The sequence below is a fragment of the Punica granatum genome, chromosome 8 (assembly GCF_007655135.1).
Source record: "Punica granatum isolate Tunisia-2019 chromosome 8, ASM765513v2, whole genome shotgun sequence".
Lineage (NCBI taxonomy): Eukaryota > Viridiplantae > Streptophyta > Magnoliopsida > Myrtales > Lythraceae > Punica > Punica granatum.
This window is the reverse complement of record NC_045134.1, coordinates 3,476,507-3,493,754: the sequence shown is the minus strand read 5'-3', so window position 1 is coordinate 3,493,754 and position 17,248 is coordinate 3,476,507. Positions and strand designations below refer to the sequence as shown.

General features: G+C 37.2%; 2 protein-coding genes across 2 annotated transcripts; both read left to right on the top strand.

Annotated features, from left to right (window-relative positions):
- Positions 1–7,790: 7,790 nt before the first annotated feature.
- LOC116187910 lies at positions 7,791–10,107 on the top strand. Its single transcript, XM_031516930.1, has 4 exons — positions 7,791–8,807; positions 8,921–8,991; positions 9,365–9,439; positions 9,567–10,107. The coding sequence occupies exons 1-4, from the start codon at positions 7,907–7,909 to the stop codon at positions 9,822–9,824; spliced, it is 1,305 nt and encodes a 434-aa protein (XP_031372790.1). The 5' UTR covers positions 7,791–7,906; the 3' UTR covers positions 9,825–10,107.
- A 6,340-nt stretch (positions 10,108–16,447) lies between these two features.
- Positions 16,448–17,248, top strand: LOC116189300. The gene has a single exon (XM_031518901.1). The coding sequence runs from the start codon at positions 16,513–16,515 to the stop codon at positions 17,116–17,118; it is 606 nt and encodes a 201-aa protein (XP_031374761.1). The 5' UTR covers positions 16,448–16,512; the 3' UTR covers positions 17,119–17,248.

Below are 17,248 nucleotides of genomic sequence, written 5' to 3'. Positions count from 1 at the left end.
AAGGAGACATGAAAATCAAAACAAATTCTTCCTTAAAAGCAAAATATTGATAAATTTTTTTTGATAGATAAAATATTGATAAAATTACACATATGATATAGATGCAATAACCTCATGACACATGTGAGGAGTAGGGTCTTTCCAGCAATTGAAAATTAATCACTTTTCCTCTCTCTCCCTCTATATATGCACATATAGATATGTGTGTATGTATGACTTGTGGGCAGCGCAAGGCCTTGATTAGAAATATAATACCCTTGTGGTTTGGGATTGAGTCAAGTTACACTATGTATTTTTATTAGAGACATATAGTCCCTCTGTAATGTACTCCGTTAGTCATAAGGGATTGTGACGTTAGTTTTTTTTTTTCATTTTTAATCCTCAATCTTTAACCATTTAATCATTTTGCTTCTAAATCTTTTTTCTTTTAGTCCTCCGTGAGTGCCAGCAACCTTGGAGGAGGGGTCAGGGTCGCTAATTGAGGACTCCTAGTTGGAGTTCCCGATCAATTCATGGGCTGGGGCCGCCAATCGGCGACCCTGACCCCGACCCCTCCATTGAGGTCGCCGGTGACCTCCGTGGGTGCCGACGGCTTATGTGGAGGAGCTGGGGTCATCGATTGGCGACTCCAGCCCGCAAATCGATCGGGAACTCCGACTCAGAACCCCTAGTGGATTCGAGGGCTGGGGGCGTCAATCGATGACCTTGACCCTTCCTCCGAGTTCGTCGGTACCCACGGAGGATGCCAGCGACCTCGGTGGAGGGGTCGGGGTCGCCGATTGGTAGCCCCAACCCCTCCTTCACTTTCGATTTTCTTTCTAGGACTAAAATGAAAACAATGGAAAATTGAGGATAGAAATGATAAAAGAAAAAATATTTAAAACCAAAATAATTAAAAGGCTAAAGATGGAGGACTAAAAATGGAAAAAATTAACGTCGTAACTTTCTATGGCTAACGGAGTATACCACAGTGAGGGTAATTGTCCCTAACAAAAATACATGGTGCAAGTTGTCCCGATCTTAAATCACAATGGGAGTTTTTGTACGTTTCCCTTATCTTTATCTCATCCATTAAAATCTCATAAAATTGGTAGCACAAATTTCACTGGTCAATGGAAAAATATTTTTCTTTTGACCGGAAATACAAAATAAAATTTTGAAAAGAAATTCCTTTCAAATAGGCAAAAAAATTCATTTCAAAAAAAGGAAAATACAGCATTTTTTTAGGGAATAATAGCCTACAAATACATATACTTTCTTTAAGTTTTCTACCAAAACGTCAACTGCTCCATTAAATTTTTTGACGTGACCGTTAACGGTGCTAACATAGCAAATGGAATCTGAGCTGTCATTTTTTCCCATAAAATCAAAACTTTTATTTTATTCCCAGATTTACCAATTTTTCTTTTTCATGAAATCGTAAACTTTTTGCTCCTTTAGCTGGTGAACAGTGAACGGCTGCTGCTCCCTGCTACGCGTCTCCAACAGAGTCACTCGGCTCGCAACTGAAGTAATGAAAGGATAAAAATTATGTTTGTTTTGTCCTAATGTTGCAGCATTTGCGTCTTATGTTTGAATAGACTAAGCTTGTCTTCAGTGAATGTTAATAATTTTCTGCACAATGGATGAGAAGAAAAGAATTTACAGAGATTGTTGCGATGCGAGTCACATGTTCGTCTTTGGTTGAGTTTGTTCGGATAGTTCTATTACTTTCCGGCGGCAGGAGTCATCTGTTCATTCAGGCCCAAACACCAACCTGAGTTCATTGACTAGCAGCATCAGCTAGCATCTATGTCCACCCCATGCAAATGGTCTTCCGCTTTGTTTAGTCAGCTTGTAAAAGTCATTCACCACTCCGATTGAACAAAGGCCACTGGATATTGCATCACTCCGTTACTATTCAGTTATGCAACGCTAGGATAGTTTAAAAGTGAGTAGAGAGCAACAGACCAATGGAGATGGGGGGTAGATTTTTCATTTCATGTTTTCAACCTCGTCTATGATAACACAGTTATCCTTAGAACTGGTCCAACTTTTGCTGACTTCGACCTAAACCCGGTCCTGGATCGTGTTCGGGTTACTCTCTGTATATTCATCATGGGCTCAAATCCTATTATGGCTCCATGCTGAGATCTGATGCAGCCTTCTTAACAATGAAGTGATGCGGCCAACAAGAGCCACTGGCAGACGATTGACAACTGACACACCAAAATCAATTAAATCTTTCTAAAATGATTATCGGCTAATGGACACGATAAAGGAATTGCAATGTGAGATATCGTTTGACAATGAAAAAACACGATGATAAACTTTTCCAGCGTTTTTCGACTGTGCCGGTGCTATCAGTAATGGCAGCGACATAATCTTCCACATCCAAAGGCAATCGGCTGGCACGTGAATCATAACCTCATCGAGAACGCGCTCAGGGATGGAAGAAGTTCCATTTCCCCCATCTTCATGGACAAAAAGCAAAAGCAGAGACCCAGACCCAAAAATGTCAAAAACTCAAAAGATTCAGTATAAAAAGTGGGATATTTTCCAAAAAAGCATAAATAAATAAATAAACGAAGGTGGAATTACTAATAAAATGCGGTTTGTGCTTAAGTGAAGTCACGACCCTGCAAATGATGACGAGAGTCGTCGGGACACACACAAGTAGCAGGAGGAGGGCCGAAGCTAATATATGACAACATATACCCTGTTCTTGTGATGGACTTTAATGAAGTCGGTCCAATACATTGAATCTCTTTCCTGTGAATAAAGTTATCGTTTTCGGGTGCAGCATATGGGACACCAATCTCTTTGAATATGTGAATACTAAAAATTCCGACATACGTCGATTACACACGGTTCTTTAGTTAAGTTCCGAAATCTAGATGCATGAGAATTAATAGGTAGGGGATTTCTCCGATTCAAAATTCATTGTCCATAACTGGAAACAAGAGGCGAGGCCATATCTTAATGGTAGGGTTCTCAATTTGTGTGGCAATAATTGGGATTTGATTCATTTCATTCATTCAGTCAGTCAAAGTCGACCGTCATCTCAACCACGTAACAGAAAAGTCCTGCTACTTGTGTGTGTTCCGTCGGCTATAATAAATTTGGAGCAATTACTCGTTTTATAAGTAAATTATCGTAATTAAATTAGAAAGATATATTTTCTTTTTCAGTTACTTATAAATATAGATGTTTTGATCGACGACGTTCTTGTTTGGAGAATAGTAACAAACAAGATTTCATTGCATAAGTCCATTGGTTTAATAAATGTATTATATTTGGAATTTATTTCTAATTAATTGAAAATATTGTTTCTATATGGTTATATAAGCAATAAAGGCATTTCCTCCCTATTACCTTCCGTTTCTCAATTATCCTCTAAAAGTCATTCATCTTATTTCCATAAATGTATTCATATCTTCTATTATTAATTATGATGACGTTTATTTGTTAAATTGGTTTGGGTGCAAATAGACATTTTCTCCGATTCACTTCCTCAGCCGTTTCCCCTCTTAATTGCCATGTTTTATAAATTGTTCTTTTATGTTTCAATAGCTGGTCTTAAAACATCCAATAGGAAGGAATTGTTGTGTTTACAATAATTTTTCCTTATTTAATTGAATTTTAGTAAAATAACCTTTGACCATCTATTTTTTTTATTCCATAAATCTCTTTGGTGCATTGATTTCTCCCAGTAAACCGTCCCTTTGACACTCTCTATAAATAGTCATCATTTTCTTACTGCCGAAAAGAAAATCTAACGACATCACAGTGAGGGAGAGAAATAGAGAGATGGAGAAAATTAGAGAGATTATGAGAAAGTAGTAAGGTACTCACCCTATGTAAGTGTCGGATTTTCGAGCAAGTAGTGCAAGGTGAGTAATCTATCCTAAATTAGTGTTTTCGAAATGGATGTATACAGTCTTTTAAATTCATTGTCATGGCCATGTCGATGTCTCGAGGCATGCATGTATTTTGTTATGATGATTATCGATTTTGATCATATAAGTATGATATGTGATATGTTTCTGAAAGAGGTTTCGGTTGATTCGTGAACCTTGGCTATAAGAAGAGGCTAGGGATGATTAGTGTTATGTTTATTGTTATCTTTGGATATTGAACCCATGCGTAGACTTGGCTAGTTTTGGTGTGATTACTCGATGGGCTGTCGAGCTCAATCCATTCCAAATTTCATGTTTTTCTGGTAAATTCTCTTGGGGTGCTACTATTGAAGATGAGAGTGTGCAGCGGATTTAGTTTAAATTAGACTAAACTCTAATATATTAAAAATTATTTCTTCAAAAATAGAAATTAATTATTGAGAATTCTTATAGTTCATAAGAACGTAATTCATTTTTAGAGATTATGAGTAATTACCATATTTTACCAAAAAAGAAATAATTACCATATGTAAATAAAATCCGTGTAACGCACGTGATTGAAAATCTATATGTAAGTAAAAAATAGCAAAAAAAAATACGACTATAAAAAAAATTCATAAATTAAATATTATAGTGAATATGTTATACTAAATAAAAAATAGTAAAACAACCACAATTGTAATAAGTGTCCGTAATAAATATTCCCAATATTTTAATTAAACTAAATTTCATAATTTATATATTAGTAAAATTTACTTGGATGCCTAAGTGGGTGCATAATAAATGCAATAGGATGTCTTAATAACTACAATTAAAAATCATGGAAAAAAGAATATTTAAAAACGAAGAATAATTATAAAAATTATATAATATAGACACGTAAATTTAAGTATTTTAAATGAGACAAGATATACTATTAGAAAATATAATAATAATAAATTTCAAGCTCAGGTTTCTATATTTGAAACAAATATATAAAATGATATCTTATATTATTAACACAAATATATTAACACAAAGCAAATTAAAGATAAGAATCAGTCACATAATTATTGTCACTAAATTTATTAAATTGATTAATTATTGAGAATTCTTATTTTTCATAAGAAAGTAATTCATCATTAGAGATTGTGAATAATTACCATATTTTGTCAAAAAAATAATTACCATATGTAAATAAAACCCGACGCACGGAATTGAAAATCAATAATTAAGTAAAAAATAGCAAACCAAACTAAAACTATAGAAAAATTTCATAAACTAAGTATTATACTGAATATGTTATACTAAATAAAAAATAGTGAAACAACTACAATTGTAAATGCATAATAAATGAAATACAATGTATGGGTGGGTGCATAATAAATGCAATAGATTGTGTTACTAACTGCAATTAAAAATTATGAAAAAAAGAAAATTTATAAACAAAGATTAATAAAAAAATTATAACATAGACACCTAAATATCTTGCGAACTACAATTAGAAATTATGGAATACTAAAATTACAAAATAATATAATTTGAAACATCAAAATACTACTATAATACCATGATTTTATCGAAAGTAAGTAAAAATGAATCATTAAAGTCAATGAAATTTTACCGAAAAGGCTTATAATATTAAGAAATTCTAACTATGAACAAAAAAAATTGTATTGGACTTTTTCAATACTATTAGAACAATATATGCATTTTATATACGAAATTGATGATCATGTTTGAATATCAAAATTTATAATATGTCCCTTATTATGTTAGACAGTATAAAAACTTAAATACAATAAAAAAATCTATCTATCTGTCTATATATTTATAGTAAAACAAACTACACCAAATTGTAAATGTCTTTAATAAATGCTATCAACATATTATTGTAATTAATTTATATTAATAAAAATAAGTATATCTTACAACAAATTTCACATATTACCTATATACAAGTCCATATTTAGGATTGAAATATAAACTATTAAAAAATATACTATTAAAAAATTCACTTATTGAGAACATCACGATATACTATTAAAAAATATAATAATAAAAAAATTACAAAATCAAGTTTCTATATTTGAAACAAATATGTATAATGATCTCGGATAATATTAACACAAAGTAAATTAAACATGAGAATCAACCACAAAATTATTGTCACTAAATTGATGAAATTACATATTAGACATTATTTCTTCAAAAATTGAAACCAATTATTGAGAATTCTTATGGCTCATAAGAAAGCAATTCATCTTTAGAAATTGTGAATAATTATCATATATAAATAAAACCCGTGCAATGCACTAGATTGAAAATCTATATGTAAGTAAAATTAGTAAACCAAACTACGACTATGAAAACCTGAATTTCATAAATTAAATATTATAGTGAGTATGTTACACTAAATAAAAAATAGTAAAATAACTACAGTTGTAATAAATGTTCCCAATATTATAACTAAACTAAATTTCGTAATTTAATAATTTATATTGGAAAATAGACTGCTCTTGTAATAAATGTTCGTAATAAATTTTCTTGATAATGTAAGAAAGCCAAATTTCATAATTTAATTCGAAACTTCATACTAAATAAAATAAATAAAATAATAATTAATAATATAATGATTTTTAAGGTACAATGAACAAGTCTTATAAAAACAAAGAACATATATTTGTGTTAATATATATGATAGTAATTTTTAAGATACAACCAATATTATATAGTGAAACTAACTACTTTTTCTATTATATAAGGACATATTAAAGAGGATTAGAATACTCAATTTGCGTAAAATAAGAAAATAAAACTAATAAAAAATAAAGTATTGTAATTAATCATTTGACAAATAACAAAATCAAAGATTAGTTCAAAATTAGAAATGCAAAATTATTATTGTACTATTTAAGTTATTGTAATTTTTAATAAAAAATCTGAATAATTATTGTTTGAAATTTAAAATAAGTAATAATTATGAAATTTTATTAATCTTATAGAGAAATTAGAATTTCGAAATAAAACAAATATAAAAAATATATTAAAATGAACGGCAAAAGGACTAGTAATGCAACAATTCTATAGAAAAGTAATTATTTGAGGTAAAATATATAAGAATAATTAAAACACTAAAGTGCTTGATACCTTAACAAAATCCCAAAAGAAAATTTAAATTACCGACTCAATACCCTTGATGAAATATAAAAGAATAATTAACAACTAAAGTGATTGATACCTCAACAAATTAAACCCCAAAAGAAAATTTAAACTACCAACTCAAAACCCCTAACGAAATACGAAAAAAAAAAACTATTCTTATGTAAAGAAGTCGCACATTAAGGGGTAGCAATTGAGGGTCGGATCCTCTGCCACTTAATCTCGAGCAGGTACCACATGTGACATTCGTCTCAAAATAAGAAATAGGAGAATGCCTTTCATACGGATCGTTGCTTGTTGTAGAATTGAAGCAACAGTAGACATATATATATAGACAACCGAAAAGAGAGAATCCAAATTTGAGAAAATGAAACATAATATTTAAATTATATAGTAATATATATGTAATAACGTAATAAGCATGTATCCATTAACTATTATACATTTTGTTTCCATTTATATATTGACGACTTACGGTATAAGATATATATACATATACATATTTATTAAAATAACATCAAATATGAAAATTTACTATAACTAAGTCATATAGTTGGGCTAATTCTGTTGTGTATAATCCATATATTGGGCAATGTATATATAACCTATATATTCTATTGCATAATCTATATATGGGTCCGTTGTTACATTATATATGAATGACAATTCAATTTTACCATATAAATATTTTCTTAAATAAAAGCTAATGTATATAGTCTACTGCATATTTTATTCTCTTGTATATATTCTGCTGGGATATATGCAAATATATAATATATATTCTATTGCATAATTATTGATAAAAAAAATTATATGGTAAAGCGAGACAGCTTGGTTTCTTATTTTCGGTTCGAATTTCCGGTAGGTTTCCGGCTTCTCCAGCCACCATGGCGGGTCATCAATCATCGGAAACTGCTCCAAATCTTCATGTAAATTGCATCTGGAGCTCAATTTCGGGCGACAAGGTAGGCAATGGAACTAAAAGCTGGACAAATCTGTTCGGATCTGGATGCTCTCAATCTCTGGTTTTTCATTCTCCTGTCGAAGTTAGTGGAAGGAAAATAGCTAAGCCACCAAGGGAAGTGATCGAAAGGGGGAAGAATCAATGGCAAAACTGCTTGATTGGCTGGTTCGTTGGCTCTACTCCTGATTTCAAGCAAGTTACCTCCACCGTTAATATGCTTTGGGAAAACACTGTGCGGGTATCTACAAGAGGTCAGCTCTATATTTTTAAATTCTCCGATGGAGAAACCCTTAATTGGGTGCTGGAATCAGGTCCGTGGCATGTGGGACATATACCATTGATTCTACAGAGATGGTGCACTGAGTTGTCGGTAGGTAAGGCTGATTTTCGGAAAATCCCGGTCTGGGTGATTTTGCGTAACATCCCTATGCACCTCTACGACTGCACAGGCATCAGTTATATTGCTAGTGTGGTGGGGAAGCCTCTATACATGGACAAGGGAACTGCTCAACAAACTCATTTGGACTTTGCTAAAGTATGTGTTGAGATCGATTTTGACAATGAGATACCTGCAGAGATTATGCTAGATTGCGGTGATGATTTTGTAGTTGGAATCTCTGTGAGTATCCCATGGGTTCCTGAAAAGTGCTCGAAGTGTCGGGTGTTCGGGCACAATTGCTTACGGCAGCAACAATCTTCGCTACAAAGAGATATGCAGCAAAGACTACAAGCATCAGGTTCGGTGCTTCAACCCACCCAAAATATGATGGACCAACAAAACCAGCTTTACCGAAATCAGAGAGGCCTTGCAGAGGCATCATCGAGTATGTCTTTCCTCTCTATTGGTTCTACTTTCTATAGTAATTTTTGCAATCTATTCTAGACTATAAATTCCATATCTATATGAAGCAAGTTATATTCCATCTTTCTTTTGTAGTGCCTCTTGATTCCACTGCTCAGGCAGGCCAAGCGAATGGAGGTGACTGGCAAGAGGAGATTTATCAGAAGGTACACTGCAGGCTCACTCTTTTCACTTTATGTGTGTTGCCTGTTGTTATTGAAATGGAGAAGATGCTTTTCTTCATTTGAGGGGTTTTAGTGGAGTGCGACGCGTTAGTACAGTTTAATTTTGTGCCTGAATATATGAAAGGGAGGGCTGAGGGACTTCAAACAAGAAAAAGTAAATCATATAAGTTCGCAATTTTCTCATGAGTCTTTGGTGTGAGATGTCGTCTGTTAAAAGAGATTTAGCTTTGAGCATTATATCTAATATGTGCTAGTTCATTGACATTACTGTAATCTTGAGGAGTTCTCGCAAGTGCTTACTGGTGATTGTCGAAAGGTTCAGCAATTGATCATGTTATGATTTTTCTTGTGGCAGATCAAATCTTTGAAGGATTTTTATTTGCAAGACTTAAATGAGATGTACCAGAAAATTGCTACGAAGCTGCAGCAGGTACAGACACTTTGTATACTTTAGCTTATTTTGCTGGGCAAGGTGTACTCCTTAGGGTTAAAACTTTTGCGAGAAAGTTAACCCTATATAATTTTGACAACATAGTAATTTTATTTGGTCCTGGCAGCATGATTCTCTTCCTCAGCATCCGAGGTCGGAGCAGCTAGAAAAGCTGATACTCTTCAAAGTAATGTTGGAGCGCCTTATTGCTATGCTGCAATTTCCCAAAAGTGAAATATATCCAGGCCTCAAGGAGAAGCTGCCCTCTTATGAGAAGCAGATAGTGCAATTCTTAAATACCAACAGGCCCAGAAGGCAGCAAGGGCAACTTCCACCGCATCATATGCCCTCAGTGCAGCCTCACAGCTTTCTGCTTCCTCTGTAACATTTAGTTTATATAAAAAGAATCATGAAAGTTCAGAAAATTTGTCTTGTCCATCCCCCTAGATACAAGCTGCTATTTCTCAAGCCGGGACTCTTTCTTCTCGTTTTGATTTATGGTCGGAACTCTACATTCTGCAAGCAAACATCTTCCCTGCCTTTTTTACATCAGTAATAATGTATTTTCTTCTTTCGGCAAACAAAATAAATAAATAAAACAAAACAACAATAAAAAGAAAAAAGAATGAGGCTCATGATTTACTTGCGAGCTCCCATTTTTTTCTCCATCTGCTGATTTGATAAACTTTTGTTTGGTCGTATTACTCCATATAGATTCTTGTAAAGATCGAATCTGATACAGGCGTGCAATCTTGTTCAGGCGAACCATGTCCTTAAGGAAGAGATCAGGGAAATAAACCAATGGCTTATAGACACAGTCGTCAATATTAGTGATGAGGACGTCGATCCAACTGCTGTGGCTGCTGTGGCAGAAGGGGTTGAGGCCTAGGGACCGATATGATGATTGGTTTAGGTAGGGTGGCCGGCCTACTACGGGCACCTGTAGGGATTAGTGCGTGAGACCGCGATCCACAAACTGACGCATGGGACTCGCCCTTTACTTGGGAAAGAAGAGGGGAAAGATAGCATGTCACAAGAGCGAGGCGAGGTCTGGAACCCTACTGCGAGAGGGACGCCTCATGAGCCGGGCTTCTAGAGATGAGGCCTTTTGGCGAAGCCAAGTCAATTTCGGGCCACCGAACCGTGCAACTGATGAGAAGGCCCTATGGAGTAAAGGGAAGCGTGTACGTTGTCACACTCCCTGCCTTCCAAAGGTGCCTAGAGGACGCGCTAGACGCAGAGAAGACATAAAACCGGAGAGAAGTATCTCTTAGATAGAGTGAACGCGATTAATTAATTATTTTTTTCCAGAACCAATCACAGAACATTGCTGTGCATTTTGGATCTGTTTTTCTTTATTATATTAATTAAATAAAACAAGCTAATCCTCAGTCAATATGTATTAGCTGAGCACATATCTCGAGGAAGTCAACTGCCAAGAGTGCTGAACCAATATAGTTTTCTGTACAATGGTCTCTTTGACTAGAATTTTCCTTAAATTTAGTATCTGAGTCGACATTGATGCATTAGAAGAGAGGAAGTAACGTGTTATATTCCCAGTTCAACGAAATAATAAAGCATTGTTAGGGGATCCAATTTGAATCACCTAAATCTTCATCAGTTTCATCTGAATTTGTATTGTTGCAGTCCATCGAAAAAATTGAAAGCACTGTTACAGCATATTCTCTCATCCCTCGTTTCTTCCTGTTTACAGGGCAAAGAAAATGTTGAGATGCTTAGTCTTTCGTCCAATGAACTCTCGGAGGATTGCGTCCTTACAAAACATGAATTGAAGAATTTCTACAATCTAAGATTCCTCAGTCTCCCTGGTCCGAATTTTTCGGGAGATATAGAGCATGTGCTCCCCAAGTTGATATGGCTTTCCTGGCATTCTTGTCCAGACGTATTTCAGGGAACTAATCTGAATTTGAAGAATCTAGTCGTGCTTGACCTCTCAGAAAGTTCTGTCAGCGAAACTTGGACTGGATGGCGCTATATCGGGGTATAATTAGCTCGCACGTTTAGTACTTTTATACATTGTCTTGCAACTCTCTTCCCATTAATTTTCTGTTATATGGAATTCTGTTGTTTGGCAGATGTGCAAGGAGTTGAAAGTTCTAGACCTCAAGAGGTGCAACCAATTGACCAAAACGCCCGACCTATCGCTGTGCACAAAGTTGGGGAGACTAATACTCAAAGATTGCATTAACCTAGTCGAAATAGACCATTCCAAATCCAGCGGGCATTAATTTCTTAGTTTATATAAAAGAATCATGAAAGTTCAGAAAATTTGTCTTGTCCCTCCTCCTTGATACAAGCTGCTATTTTTCAAGCCGGGACTCTTTTCTTCTCGTTTTGATTTATGGTCTGAACACTACATTCTGCAAGCAAACAACTTCCCTGCCTTTGAACATCTCAAACTTCCCTTTTCTCTCCTTGTAAGGGAGTCGGATGGTTTTGGACCAGAGCTTGTACCTGCCTTTGTTACATCAGTAATAATGTATTTTCTTCTTTCGGCCAAAAAATATATTAAAAGAAAAACAAAACAAAACAAAAATAAAAACAAAAAAGATTGAGGCTCATGATTTACTTGCGAGCTTCCATTTTTTCTCTATCTGCTGATTTGATAAGCTTTTGTTTGGTCGTATTATTCCACATAGATTCTAGTAAAGATCGAATCTGATACAGGCGTTCAAACTTGTTCAGGCGAACCACGTCCTTAAGGAAGAGATCAGGGAAATAAACAAACAGCTTATAGACGTAGTCGTCGATATTAGTGATGAGGACGTCGATCCAACTGCTGCAGCTGCTGTGGCAGAAGGGGGGGAGGGAGTTGTGGTTAGATGCTCTTTCAATGCTGTGTCTCTCAGCATTGGCTTGAAGTCACAGTACGGTTCTGCACAACTGATGGGCCACTAAAACTTTCAGGAGCAATTCCTTTATCTGTAGAATTGTCAAGAAATGTTCTTTATGTCGCTTGTTTGCATGCAGTCACCAATTGAACCCTTGCGGCTGTTTGTTCCCTCAAATTATCCGAACTGCTCTCCAGTACTCCTTGACAAGTTTCCTGTCGAAGTAAGGTGAGGGAATATTGCGTTCTTCATTCTCTGTGCATTCTCCATCTCTGAGTTGGAGGAAAAATCATGTCTGATACTTATTATTTATGTGAACATCAACTAAATATGTCCCTTTCCTTCATGGACTTGGGGGGGAAAATGTTAATTTTACAGCAAAACAGTATGAAGATCTCTCGGCGAAGGCAAAGTCCAGGTTTATCATCTCCTTCTGCAGGCTCTCACAGCCCATGTCCCTCAAGGACATAGCAAGGACATGGGACAATTGTTCCCGAGCGGTCATTCTCGAGTATGCAGAGCAGAGCGGTGGAGGCAGCTTCAGCTCCAAGTACGGGACGTGGGAGAATATCCAAACTGCCACCTAATTATCCTCCTTCCTCTTGCAAAGGGAGCATTCCTGCGAGGTGAGCACCAGAATGTTGAAAATTCCTCATGTTGTGAGCCCGGTGGGCGCGGGGTTTTCTGGCTGCTTTCTTTTCGTGTGAGGAAATATTGAAAGTCTTGTAGATGTATATCTTGAACAGTATTAAGATATGAAATCCGGCTACATTTTCCAGGCTTTGTGTACTTTTGGTTGGCCTTTATTGTTCCTTCATGGGGGGACAGTTTTCTCCTGCTATTTATGCTTTATATTAAATATTGATGACTTGCCCCTCCTCGACCACTTTCATAGGCTCTTGTTGTTGAGGAATTTGACCTGGTCGCTGAGACCAAGGTTTGCCATAAGGACGGCCATCGTGGGTTGAGGAACTCCCAGCCTCACCAGAGCTGCTGGTGCACTCTCCCCAAGAGCAATGAACTGCTGCGAAGGTCAGCATCTACACCCATAACTCGCAGTTGGGCAACATCTTTGGGCGGAAGGCTTGAAGGTACGCCATATAATCGGACAGGGTCTTGCTGATTGTAAGACATGGGTGGTTGCTCTTTCTGAGACTGGACATGCAGTAGTAGAAGAGGTTTGGCGAGGTTCCAGGCAAAGAGACTAAGGTCGAAATCCGCTCCTCCGGTGAAACATTGTCAATTTTCAAGGCAATCATTCTTCTGGAGCATGTAATCGCCTCTTTCAGCTAATAAATTATTAGGGCATGACGATCGTATTCTTGTTCTCTTGACCGGGCTCTCGTCCTTGAGCTGCTCAAATATGAACCTGTGAGTTAACATCTGCAGAACCTGTAGACAATGAAGTATACAACCTGTGTGCTTATGGAGATAGCAAGTAGATCAGACGGAGAATGATTCCTCGCTCAGTTTAGATGATGGTCGCCTTTGTGTACAGCACGATGAACCCAAGCTCAACCTCCGCCAGCTCATAGACTGAGTTCTTAAACACCATGATCTCGTGGAGGCGCTTTCAAGGTTGATCTCCTTACCTCAGGCCGCTCCGCCCTCAAGAAGTTCTTCACGTCAAATATTCCGTTTAGCTTCGTGGATTTGGGAACTCATATCCTGTCTCCGTAATTGATTGTCCCGAGGATGAGCATGAGGAGGGACAGTAGCTGAAGGGCTCACCGCTCCCAGTCCCTGACGAGGATGTGCATGGAGGCTCCTCCCTGGGCCGCAATGCAGGGAGAGTTCCTTGGCCACAGGCTGCTGTCCTCTGAGGAAGTAATCAGTGATTGAGTTGGGGCCACCGAGGTGCCAGAAGCGGGTATGCTGCCCAAAGGACTGCCAACCTGTCGACAGAGCACTCACCTTCGTCGCTGCAGCTGTCAGTGTGTATCCTTAAGAGGAGATACCTATGGAGAGCATCGCTACTGACCGACTCCAAGGACACGAATGCCAACCATTCCAGGGCCTGTCCAGGTCGATGAGGTGAAGTCACATGTTTGTCTTTGGTTGAGTTTCTTCGGACAATTCTGTTAGCTCCTGAGGCAGGATTCGAATCTGTTCATTCAGGCCCAAACAGCAACGTGAACGAGCAATTCTCCGCAGCTCATTGACTAGCAGCATAGCATCTATGTCCACACCTCGCGGATCGTCTTCCACTTTGTTTCTCGATCCTGACCGTCTTGTCACAAGCGACTGCGGTAGTTTAGCCTTCCTGTAAAAGTCATTCAAGACTAGCATTCCCTCTTTCCCTTCCACATCGATTGAACAAAGACCACTGGATATTGCCTTGCTCCATGGTTATCCACTTATGCGACGTTTATGCCCAGTCTAAATAATTGAATAGAGAGCCACTGACCAATCGATTGTAGATTGTTCTCTTCCTTGTTCCCAACCTTACGTAAAATAATATTTTTATTCTTTAAACTACACCAAGATGGCCGAGTTTGACCTAACCCCGGATTTGGATCGTGTTCAGGTTACTCTGCAGATTAATTATGGGCTTGAAGCCTGTTATGGTTTCATGCTGACATCGGATGCAGCCTTCTAAACAATGAAGTGATGAGGCCAAGAGCCATTGATAGAAGATTGAGAACTGATATACCAAAATTGATTAGAAAGCGATTGTTCGGCACGGGGAATCATATTCTCATCAAGAATGCAAAAGCTGATGCCCAAAAAAAGTAAAAAAACAAGCAAAAGATAAATAAACAAAAACTAGGGCTGATGCTGATGCCATTCGGGTAAGTAATTTTTTCTACATTGTAATATGTAATATCTCCCGGATTTAGCTATTTTCTCGTTTGTATCTTTTGTTTTCTTCTAATTTAATTGTCCATCGATTCAGGCTGCACGTCTTTTCAAAATGTCAATGGACTAACTAATGGTACTACTCTACTCCCATATCTTTGAGTTTGTGCTCAATCATGAAATGAATGATATATATATATATATATATGTTTATACATATATTTGATAAGTTAAATGAACGATATTAGCTATCCTTTTTAGGTAATTTATTTAATTTAATTGCTGTTATTGGTAACTCAGCCACACAAGGATTATGTTTTTCTATAGTTTGCAAAAACTGTTTTTTCTCTTTCGGCAAGAATGAAATGTTTCTTAGGTTGTGTTTGTTTACAACTTAATTAAATAAATGTTTAAAAGTTAGTTACAAGTTAGTTACATGGAAATATAAATAGGAAAAAAAGAGAAAGATAAAAAATAATGGTCTTAACTACTTAATAATTGAGTCAAAATTCACTTAATGAGTAAATAAAATTTTTTAACTTAATGAAATAAATCATTTTTCACTTATTGTGCTCTCTATCACTCATAAAACATTTTCTCACCCTTATCGTTCATACTCTCTTCCTATACATTTCTTTCTTTAACTAATTAAGTGCTTAATTTTTACGCACTTAATTTATCAAACACCACCTTAGTCTAGGATGTTGAGGTCTTAATCTAACTATATGAATGTTTAATCTCTTGCGGGATGATGCTTTAACATATTGTTATGTCAGGAGAAGGACCAGACAGAGCATTGCTGGCAGGCCGGGTCCCCATCGTTGTTTGAGTGGCGACACTCGAACTCAGCAAGCAAGTGCTGGTTCTCAAAATTAAGAAGATAAAAGTGTGATTGTAGTAGCTAGGAAACTTAACAAACGTGTTTATTAAGTGTACTTGTTAATTTGTTCTTGTTCTATGTCTTCTTTGTAATTTGTCATCATATCTAGTTGTTCTCTGTAATTTCACTCTCTCCGTGTTATACCTGATCTGCATCGAAGCAACCCGGATTCCCGTCCCACCCTTCAACTATCTGCTCATAAGGTTCCATCATCAGACTATAATAAGAGAGTGAAATAATAACTAAAAAATGTCCGAAGGAAGTATATAATATCATCTTTGACAAGAATTTGATCTGGGCAATAACGAATATCATCCCTCTCGCACATCAAAGGCGGCTTTAGCTCTGCATGTGATGGCACGACAACTTGACGGCATTCTGTAGGTTCTTGGAAAACTACGATGTTGGCGATACTCTGAAAATCAGAATCAGAAGAAAACTTCGGGGGCATAAAACGTACACTCTAGTAGGGGAAAACAAATGGTCCAAAAGTTCTTATCCTACTGCAATATGCACCCAAACTTCAAGTAGGGGTAAAAGTGATGCAAATGAGAAAGTTTAGGGTTCAAAACACAGATTTCGGTTTCCTCTTCCGTCGTCCTCCCCCGCTGGCGAGTGCGGCCGTTGGAGAGCGCAGAACAGTGCAGCGGCGACGCCTAAATTTCTCTCCCTTTCTTCTTCTTCATCTTCTTCCAATGGCCAAGACGCTCCTTCAGCAGCACCTCAAAGGCTTCGCCGTCACTCCCATTCACAGTCCACTACCTCGGGAACAAATGCGGCGTGCCGTTAGATCGGTCATGTCCGCCGCAGAGAAGGTCCAAATCCGAGAAAACGCCACCAAGAACCCCGACGCAGTCCTCAGCTTCCTCAAATCTTACGGCTTCGATGACACCCACCTGGCTTCTTTAATCTCCCGCCACCCCGAGTTCCTCCTCTGCCGGTCACAGACCACCCTGAAGCCCAAGATCGACCTTTTAATTGGGAATGGTTTCCGCGGTCCGCTCTTCCACGAGCTCATCCTGAGGAACCCCAACGTCCTGAAGCGGACGGTGAAGACCTACCTCGAGCCTATCTTCCATTTTTTCCGGACGTACATCCTGACCTTTGAGGAGCTCCACACCACGATTTTAGACGCGGTTGGCTTCTAACTTCGCAGCACCAGTCGACCCTGAAGCAGAATATCGAGTTCCTCTTGCACGAGGGGATGACCCCTGATGGTGTCTCGAAGTTCGTAGTGAATCAGCCCAGGGCAGCTGTTCAGACCCCCTAGAGGGTGGT

Bases quoted from the DNA above. Each gene is read 5' to 3' on its own strand.
- LOC116187910 (XM_031516930.1), top strand. From the start codon at position 7,907: ATGGCGGGTCATCAATCATCGGAAACTGCTCCAAATCTTCATGTAAAT. The intron at 8,808-8,920 runs GTATGTCTTTCC...TTTCTTTTGTAG, and splicing joins CCTTGCAGAGGCATCATCGA to TGCCTCTTGATTCCACTGCT. The intron at 9,440-9,566 runs GTACAGACACTT...TGGTCCTGGCAG, and splicing joins TTGCTACGAAGCTGCAGCAG to CATGATTCTCTTCCTCAGCA.
- LOC116189300 (XM_031518901.1), top strand. From the start codon at position 16,513: ATGCAAATGAGAAAGTTTAGGGTTCAAAACACAGATTTCGGTTTCCTC.